We start from the raw sequence: 10135 nt of genomic DNA, 5'->3' as shown, positions 1-10135 counted from the left end.
TCTTCTCCACTTACTGGTCTCATCAGATTCCCTTTGCCTTTCTCCAAGGGCTTAGTCATTCTCTGCACAGCTGCATTGGGAAAAGTTAAGTGTGATTTTAGCTCCAACATGAAGATAAAGACTTGACCAATATCACACCTGATTGCCTTTCTCATTCATTAACCTCATTCATTTGGGGAAGGGAGATGTCTAAGTAAATCTCTGTGAATGTTATTATTATTATTATTATTATTATTTATTTATTTATTTTTGGCCACATCCAAGGCATTTGGAAGTTCCTGGGCCAGGGATTGAACCTGTGCCACAGCAGTGCTCTGAGCCGAGGCAATGACAATGCAGATCCTTAATCCACTGCGCCATGAGGGAACTCCCATGCATGTTAATTTTGAAGAAACCAGAAAAGACTCTGACTTGCATGAAGTGCACAGAAATACATTTTATTCATAACACATATGTATACATAGAAGATTTATCAAAATCTAATACCAAATTGTGATAAAGTTGATAACAAAAGAATCCAACAGATTTGTTGCTGAAAATGATTCACAATATACTGAGGCACAGAATCAAAGTGTTTGGCTGAATTAACTAACTCAACCCATTGCTTTGGGCTTGTAGCTCAGAGTCATATACAATATATAGTTTTGATTTTCATCTAGCCTTGAATTAGATATTATGGCCAAGATGTAAACAATATGGCATAGATATTCACAACTTGCGTATTGTCATTTAGGTAATCATTCTAGAATAAGTTTACTGAAATTTCATTACAGTGTCCTCTAGGCTAAAGTCACAGAATAGTATTCATTTTAGGAGAGAGAGAATTATAGAGATTGGATTAATGCTAGAAGTGCTTCTGGGAGAAAGCATACATATTCAAAATACTGTAAAATCATAAATAATTCAAGGAAACATACTTTTCAAAACTGAAAATAAGAAATTCTGTAATCTGACTTTATTAAAGATAAAGAAGATCCTGGAATGCCAAGCTAATGTCAAGTTAATGATAAAGAGTACTTTTTCATTGTTCATTCTCACCAATACATCAGACTGTGACCATTTAATATAGTCTATCTATTAGGTATTCCCACCAGAGTAACATTATCAGTCATTGTATGACACTGGAGGTATTTCTACACAGACACTGTTGAAATAAAAATGTTTGTCTAGAGGTCCTGATGGTTCAAATAGGCAGAAAATAATTTCTTCTCAGACATTTGTTATTTTAGATAATCTGTCACCTCTTTTGTTGTACCTTAATGCAACTTCTAGAACACCCACAGTAATATGCTCTCTCTGAATAGAAGAAATCTCCGTGCCTTATGAATATCCTGAACACAAATATATAATTCAGCCATTCAAAAATTGTATACTTCCTTTATGAATAATAATCTATCACCAAATATGCTAATAATAGTCTCTCACACATGATGCTTTTTCATAAGGTGTCTTTTTCTCACCAAAAGAACTATCTGCCTTCCACACTGGTGAAAAATATTTATGTATTCCCCAAGCACTGCATTGCATAAAATGGAAATTGGTTGCATTTCCCATTTATATTAAGAGTAATCTCTGAAGTGCCCTGCTAGTTCACTGTGTTTCATTTTCTCTGTGAATAGTTCATCAAATACTCTCTTCTGCTTTGAAGTAAAGTAGTTTATCCAATCACCCACTGCACCTGAAAAAAAAATTGGAAACAAATCAGACAAGAAGTAATTTAGGTGTATAGTATTCACAAAAGAAATCTGCCAGATTTATAGGAAAAGGTGAGCAATTCTAATCTCTTGTTGATAAAATGATGGGGAATTATTCTTTTCTTCATTTGTTTGCCTGTTGTTTCTGATTTCTTCAGTAATGTTTGCATATTAATTTGAACAGTTTAAAAAATTATTTTTGAAAAAGAATGGAAGATGAAAATATATAAATATGCTAGATTTTACTATAGCAGGTTAAGAAGGATCTCACCTAAACTTAATACCAACATAAAGCAGACAAAGTGGGCATAATGATGCTTCGTTTATTCCCCTGCCTCTGCATCTCTGTAGCTGTGGTTTGGCTGATAACACGCCATAGAGGTGGGTCATTGGTCTCATTTTAAGGGAATTTCTTTTACAAAATAGATAATGGGGAGTTGAAAACATAAATACCAAGTTACTTGTGTGACAGCCTCACCTTAAATATTAGTTGTTCTGAAGCTGACATAAGACACACACTTCACATGATCCCTCGGCCCTCCTGATCATTAGAGTCTCAGCCTTGGCCACTGCATCAACCCCATAGGATTGCCCTTCTCACCTCCATAACTCACACTATGTCAAATCCTTGACCTTGACCATCATGGTCCATTGTCACTTCTTGTCCTCAGCTCCATCCCCAGAGTCTAGTCTCGGTGCACTGGAGCCCAGAATACATCATTTTCTCCTTCCACTACAAACTGTCTTATATTGCATCTCCGTTATCTTTTCTTTCCAGTTAGCTTATAAACTCTTTCAAGTAAAGGACAGTGAAGGATTGTTCATGTGTCATCCTGAGGTACTGAATCAGGTGCTGGCCTTATATATAGTGGGTGCTTAAAACCTATGACTTGATTGAATGTCAGACAATGTCATCTAGAGCAAAGAAATATGTTATGACCTAAGAAATTTTGGGTGTTGTGGATTCATGGTCCAAAAGATTGCAATTAAGAAGTAAAGTGGAACTCTTCTGTTTGGTGGAGAAAAAAAAGCAAAGTAGTATCAGAGAGAAGATCCCAGAGTCCGGAAATGGCATTGCTTCTAAAACACTCTAACGGGGGGCACAAGGGCAAGTTCGTGTGGTCATAGTGTCTGGCCCTTAGAAGAGCAATATTATTGCTATTAATTTATTTAATATTCTTCCATTCTTTGGTTCTCCCTTCCAGCTTTTTGGATCAATTTGCCTGAACCACTGTTGTCCTCTTTTGTCTGACCTGGCTTTTTTTCTTTCCTTTTCTTTTCTTTTTTTTTCCCCCGCTTTTTAGGGCTGCACTTGCAGCATATGGACGTTCTCAGGCTAGGGGTTGAATCATAGCTACAGCTGCCAGCCTGCACTGAAGCCACAGCACATCTGTGACCTACACCACAGCTCACAGCAAAACCAGTTCCTTAACCCACTGAGCGAGGCCAGGGATGGAACCCTCATTCTCATGAATCCTAATTGGATTCGTTACCACTGAGCCATGACAGGAACTCCCTGACCTGACTTTTTTTTTTTTTTTTTTTTTTTTTAGTCTTTTTGCTATTTCTTGGGCTGCTCCCACGGCATGTGGAGGTTCCCAGGTTAGGGGTCGAATTGGAGCTGTAGCCATCGGCCTACGCCAGAGCCACAGCAACACGGGATCCGAGCCGCATCTGCAACCTACACCATGGCTCACGGCAACACCAGATCGTTAACCCACTGAGCAAGGGCAGGGACCGAACCAGCAAACTCATGGTCCTAGTCGGATTCGTTAACCACTGCGCCACGACGGGAACTCCCTGACTTGACTTTTGTTTGCTTAGTTTCTGATTAATTCTTTCACGGTAATTTTTTTTTTTCGTTTTTTAAAGAAAAAAAATCTTAAAAAATATAGTCGCTATATATGTAGGTTACAGAAAATGCACACATATAAGCAAAAGAAGATAAAAATCAAGGAACTATATCCAGCTCACATGACTAACAGATTGGCTGCCATGCATTCTCCTAGCTGTTCTTCTTTGCAAACAACTATAAGCATATAAACTACATTTTAAAATCACACAATTATATCCTACTTTTTTTAACTTATTATACTTTGATCATCTTCCCATATTACTATTTATACATCTCAATGAAAGTCATGCCACGTAGAGTCTGTTTGAATCCGAGTCTTGACTGGACTAGCTACTAGCTGTGTGACATAGGACAAGTTATTGACATTATTGGTGTCTCAGTAAAAGTTGGATCACATGGACAGCATCCTCAAAAGTCTGCTGTCAAGTTTATCATAAATCCAGTAACATGCCTGGCCCATGGGAAGCACTCAGTAAATGCCAAATATTCTTCATGTATGTTTTTCATGACTCCATAGGAAACCCCTGTATGGATGTAGCTTAATATATTTAAGTTTCTGGTTAGTAGCCTTTTAAGTGCATTCGAGGTTTTCATTGTTACAAGAAATATTGCAGCATGCATCCTGTCCATTCATTTTTCTCCACGCCTATAATTACCCCCTAAATTTTAGTTTGAATAGGCTCTTGGACTTCTGATACTTATCTGGACTATCCTGTATCCCCACTTGTCACCTTATCTCTGTGGCCACCATAGTCATTTTCTAGAAAATCAGCTCCATTTTTTAATTTTAAAATAAAGACCACTGCAGGCACAAATTCCCCTCTGAAAAGTGAGGAATAGCTCCGTGTGCCAAGCAGCCTGAATCAACAGCTTCGGTAGTTTATTTGAAAAAATTATTTTCGGAGGATGGATTCCCCACTCCCACTCCATCCAGCCAATGGAAGGAATGAAGTGAGTGGTCTCTATTGCCCCATCCTTGTATATAATTACTCACATAGTTCTCATTTCCCAGCTGGCGCTCATGAGGACTAGTATCAAAGAGGGCATTGTCACTGTTAACCTGTGCTTCATTGGCTCTAATATGAGAAAATCACTTTTAGGTAGAATGTAAGTGCATTAGAATTAATATTACTAGCTACAATTATGTTGATGGCATTTCATCTGGTGATATTTGCTAGGGTCATTCTAGTTGGCAGGCCAGAGGTTAACTGTCTTCTCACTAGAGTAAAATTTCTCAGCTTGTAGGATAAGATGCGTGAAACTGGTATTGCCAATCAGACTTCAAAGGGCAGTGATAAAAGACGCCAGAAGTACTGGACTCCGCTCAGGATCAGAACTTCCTCATTTCTCAGCATTTTCTTCACCATGGTCCTTCCCAACCTCTTTCTGTTTCTTTCCTCTTTGCTCGTTTCACCGTTCTTCATCCTTTTCTACCTTCTGTCTTCCCTTCATCGTCTCTCCATCACCCCTTCTAACCTTCCACTTCACCCTGCCTCTCTCTAGTCTCGTTTCATGCTCCTTAAAAGAGGGGTCTTCATTTCTGCCCCTTTTTTACCTCTTACATCTTTAACCCCCTCCTCAATGTGGCTTTCACCGGACTGTTAGAGAAACTGCATTTTCAGAATTCACAAGTGGTATACAGATGGCCATGTTTGACACTACTTTCTTCCTCATCTCTTTTCTCACCTTGTGTTGGGATGTTGATGTTGAGGTCCTTGGGGTTCCCTTTTCCATCTCTTTCTTCACTAGCCCTTTCCATTCACCCTGAACAATTTTACTTACTTCTACCATCTGCAGATGGCTCCTTAAGCTGACTTCTCACCTGAGCTGGACCCAATAGTAGCTCGATGCCAATGCCCAAATTATGACCCTCGGTATTTCTTACCCGCACTATTAAAACCCTCTTAACTGCACTTTCTGCCTCTGCTCTCACCCTCTTCTAATCAGTTTTCCACTCTGACTTTATTGTTTTCTAGCACACAGGTATCACCATGTCAGGTCCCTTCATAAAGCAGCAAACAAACCTCATGATGTCCATCAAAGCTTTTGCTCTCTGGCTATAATCTTTTTCTCTCCCATTCTGCTTCACCTAATCATATACTACTTCAGCACACGAGACTACTTGCTCTATCTATAAAATATCGTCTAATTCCATGGTGGTTCTGAGCTTTCCTTCTTGCTGTTAGCTCTTGCTGGAACATACTTCTTCCCTGTCATCTTCCTGATAAAATCCTGCTCACACATCCAGTTCCAGACCTGATGTGGTCTCCTCTACCCACTTTGCTAGGCAGTCACTCTCCTTCATTTGTACTGCTATTCACATTGGCTCACATTACTGGTATAGTTAACACTTTGTATTTCTTCTAGATTATGATCTCCTGAATGAAAGGTCTATATTTTATTTAACTTTTGAAACAGTTTTTAGAACATTATTTATTAATAAGTATGTGGGAAATTGAATTCTCTCCTCCCTCCTAGGCTTGGTTTTGCTAAGGAAATAAAGTGTGCCACCAAGAAGGACAAAAGGAATTCACAAAGTTAAGACAACATCTGCTCTCTATGAGTTGGCCAATATTTGTTTTGGAAGGACTGATATGCAGTTGAGGCAAAGAATGGAAATAATAAAATTATTATTAATATAATTATTAATATTTATAATATGAAATAAATATGTGTTTTAAAATAAGAAACCTGAGTACCTAAAGTGAAGAATTTTATCTTTGAAAAATTTGAAACATGTTAAAATATTTTCTTCCCAGATCTGGATTAAAATTTATGTGGAGGAGTTCCTGTCGTGGCTCAGTGATTAACAAATCTGACCATGGGATTGAACCATGAGGTTCCAGGTTCAATCCCTGGCCTTGCTCAGTGGGTTAAGGATCCGGCGTTGCCATGAGCTGTGGTGTAGGTCACAGACGCAGCTCGAATCCCGTGTCACTGTGGCTCTGGTGTAGGCCAGAGGCTATAGCTCCAATTAGACACTTAGCCTGGGAACCTCCATATGCCACAGGTGTGGCCTTAGAAAAGACAAAAAAAAAAAAAAAATTCATGTGGATTTCAAAGCTTCCACATCCAGATGTACCCAAACTTCTTCTAAGAAAAATGTTAGGAATTAGTGGAGAAATTTTATTTCATTCTCTGTGTGTTTCCATCCATAGGAACAGCCTCAGATAACAATCTCAGCTTCTCTCTCCACCCCTTCCTTACTTCTGCAGGGCAAGTTATTTGATTGGTGGCATTGGGAAAATGCACCATTCACCCTTGTCAGCTCTTTCCTCTCTCTTGGAGAAAACGTGTTCTGTCCCACTCTGCACCAGGCTCTAAGCTTCCTACCCCAGCAGGGGTCAGGACTGTACTTGATTGGTTGTGACTAAATGAGTATGTTTATAAAATTCAGGGCAAGTTATTAGCAATCACCCTAAGCTGCAGACCTCAGGCATATTCTTCAAATAACTTTATCACATCCAACTGTTTGACACCTGTGTCTATCTCTCAATGGGTTCCTAACTGGGACTGGGAAACTCGATTCTGAGAATGCAATTCACAAATTTCACTTAATAAATAAATATTCACTGAGGATGGCCATGTGCAACCCACTGTGCAAGGTATGAGGTGTATGGAGGTGAAATGAGAAATTTAAAAATGGCAAAAGGGAACTACTTCCCAAATAGCCCAGGAAAGCATCATATCTCTGACTTACCTTTCCTAAATACCAGCTTCCTATTAGATGTGAGGGCACAGATGGTATGATTTGGATCACAGTTTTCTTCAGCTGTATTATTTTTCATTTCACTGAATGATGTTTTCCAAGCAATCTTATTAATTTCACTGTCGCTTACATTTAAACCTAGGAAAGTAGTAATTTTCTTGATGTTTTTAGAAGGATCCTGAGCAAAAAGCAAATAAATATACGTGTAAAAATGTAACTCATTGAAACACCAGAACACTTGCTGAGACATGAAAATGGGATTCACTGTTTGATTTCCTATTTTAACTGGATTTTATTTTCATTGTTGAAATGTTACAGAGGACTTACTTTCTTCATTTCTTCATAGAATATAATTAGAATGTTCTTCGCATTTTTGTGTTCCTCCCAACTTAAAATGTGATCAAACCAGGATCCATACACAACTAGAAAAAAAGTGAATTGTTGTGTAAATATTAAGCATTATAAAACAAGCTTTCAGGGGAAGGATCAAGATGGCAGAGGAGTAGGATGTTGCACTCACCTTCTCCCAAAAATACATAAAAAAACCATATCTACATGTAAAATGATTCACACAAAACATCTACTGAACACTGGCAGAAGAACTTAAACCTCCAAAAGAGGCAAGAAACTTTTGACATAAGTGGGTAGAACAAAAGAAAAACTGAGCTAAAGGCAATAAAGAGCAGAATGAATAATGCAGAGGAAAGAATTAGTGACTTGGAAGATAGAATAATGGAAATCTCCCACTTAGGACAGCAGATAGAAAATCAAATGAAAAAAACACAAAAGCAATATAAGAGATCTATGGGATAATATAAAGTGGGCCAATCTACACATAATAGGAATTCCAGAAGGAAAAGAAAAAGAAAAGGGGACTGAAAATATATTTGAAGAAATTATGTCTGAAAACATTCCAAATCTAAAGGAAACTGATATCAAGATACAGGAAGCACAGAGGGCCCCAAACAAGTTGAACCCAAATAGGACCACACCAAGACATGTTATAATAAAAATGGCAAAAGTTAAAGAGAGGATTCTAAAGGCAGCAAGAGAAAAACAAAGCATTAATTATAAGGGAACCCCCCCTAAGGCTGTCAGCTGATTTGTCTACAGAAACACTCCAGGCCAGAAGGAAGTGGCAAGATATATTTAAAGTTCTGAAAGGAAAAAATCTGCAGCCTAGAATACTCTATCCAGCAAGAATATCATCTAAAATAGAAGGGAAAATAAAGAATTTCTCAAACAAACAAAAGCTAAAAGGGTACAGCAGTACTAAACCCATTCTAAAGAAATACTGAAAGGACTTCTCTAAATAAAAAAAGAAGAATAAATAGGATGGAAGAAACCACAATTGGAAAGGAATCACTTAAATAAGCCAGCATACAGATCTAAAAGAGGAAGAAAAAAAATCACTGTAAAAGCTATAATATACACAAGAAACAGCAAAAGGACAAACATGAAGATGTTAAAAAAGGACTTCAAAATCATAGAATGTGGGGAAAAAAGTAAGAAAATTGAGACTTTTTAAAAAATAATGTCTTTGGGTCTATATGACTATCAGGCTAAAGCAAGCAGATACCAGAAAGGGTTAACATACTTAAAAAACAGGGCAACCACAAATCAAAACCAAACATTACATTCACAAAAACTAAAGAGAAAAGTACACATGCATAAAATAAATGGAAATCATCCAACCAAAAAAAAAAAAAAAAAAAAGAAAGGAAGAAAGGAGAAACATGAAATCAACCGGAAAACAAGGTTTAAGATGGCAATAGATACATATTTATCAATAATTACCTATAATGTCAACGGACTTAATGCTCCAATCAAAAGGCATAGAGTGGCAGATTGGATAAAAGAGCAAAAACTTACAATTGGCTGTCTATAAGAAACTCACCTCAGATCAAAGGACAATATAGATTGAAGGTGAGGGAATGGGAAAAGATATTTCATGTCAATGGACAAGACAGGAAAGCAGGAGTTGCAATACTCATATCAGACAAAATAGACTTTAAAATGAAGGCAATAAAGAAAGACAAAGAAGGATATTATTTAATGGTAAAAGGATCCATTCAAGAAGAGGATATTACAATAGTCAATATATATGCCCCTAATATAGGAGCACCCAGATACCTACGACAAATACTAATGGACATAAAAGGAGAAATTGATGGGAACACAATAATATTAGGAGACTTTAAGACCCCACTCACATCAATGGATGGATCCTCTCAATAAGGCAACAGAGACCCTAAATGACACAATAGAAAAGTTAGACTTAATCGTCATTTTCTGGACATTACATCCAAAAAAAAAAAAAATCAGAATATACATTCTTCTCAAGTGCACATGGAACATTCTCAAAGATCAATCACATATTGGGGCACAAAACTAACCTCAACAAATTTAAGAGTATAGAAATTATTTCAAGTATCTTCTCTGACCACAATGGCATGAAACTAGTAATCAACTACAGGAAAAGAAATGAGAAAAAAACTTACTACATGGAGACTAAACAACATGCTACTAAACAACCAATGGGTCAACCTAAAAGAAATGGACAAATTTCTAGAAACTTACAGCCTACCAAAACTGAATCAAGAAGAAATAGATCAACTGAACAGAATGATCACTAGAAATGAAATTGAATATGTCATAAAAACACTCCCTACAAGTAAAAGTCCAGGACAAGATGGCTTCATAGGCAAATTCCACCAAACATACAAAGAGGAATTTATACCCAAATTTCTTAAACTTTTCCAGAAGGTGGAAGAAGGAATACTCCCAAAGACATTCTATGATGCCACCATCACCCTAAAACCAAAACCAGATAAAGATACTATCAAAAAAGAAAACTATGGGCCAATATCTTTGATG

The 10135-nt window shown here is 37.4% G+C and overlaps 1 protein-coding gene across 1 annotated transcript in view; it reads right to left on the bottom strand.

Annotated features, from left to right (window-relative positions):
* The window catches only part of LOC100621352 (sulfotransferase 6B1-like), a 30357-nt gene continuing 20638 nt past the window's right edge, over positions 417–10135 (bottom strand). Inside the window, exons 4-6 of the mRNA XM_005655662.3 lie at positions 7586–7680; positions 7250–7436; positions 417–1678 (exon numbers count right to left, since the gene is read on the bottom strand). Coding sequence (XP_005655719.1) covers positions 1560–1678; positions 7250–7436; positions 7586–7680 — 401 coding nt within the window. The 3' untranslated portion in view covers positions 417–1559. The remainder of the gene's footprint in view (positions 1679–7249; positions 7437–7585; positions 7681–10135) is intronic.

This window comes from Sus scrofa, chromosome 5, assembly GCF_000003025.6.
Source record: "Sus scrofa isolate TJ Tabasco breed Duroc chromosome 5, Sscrofa11.1, whole genome shotgun sequence".
NCBI lineage: Eukaryota > Metazoa > Chordata > Mammalia > Artiodactyla > Suidae > Sus > Sus scrofa.
Note: the sequence above shows the minus strand (reverse complement) of the source record. Positions and strands in the feature narration are given on the sequence as shown.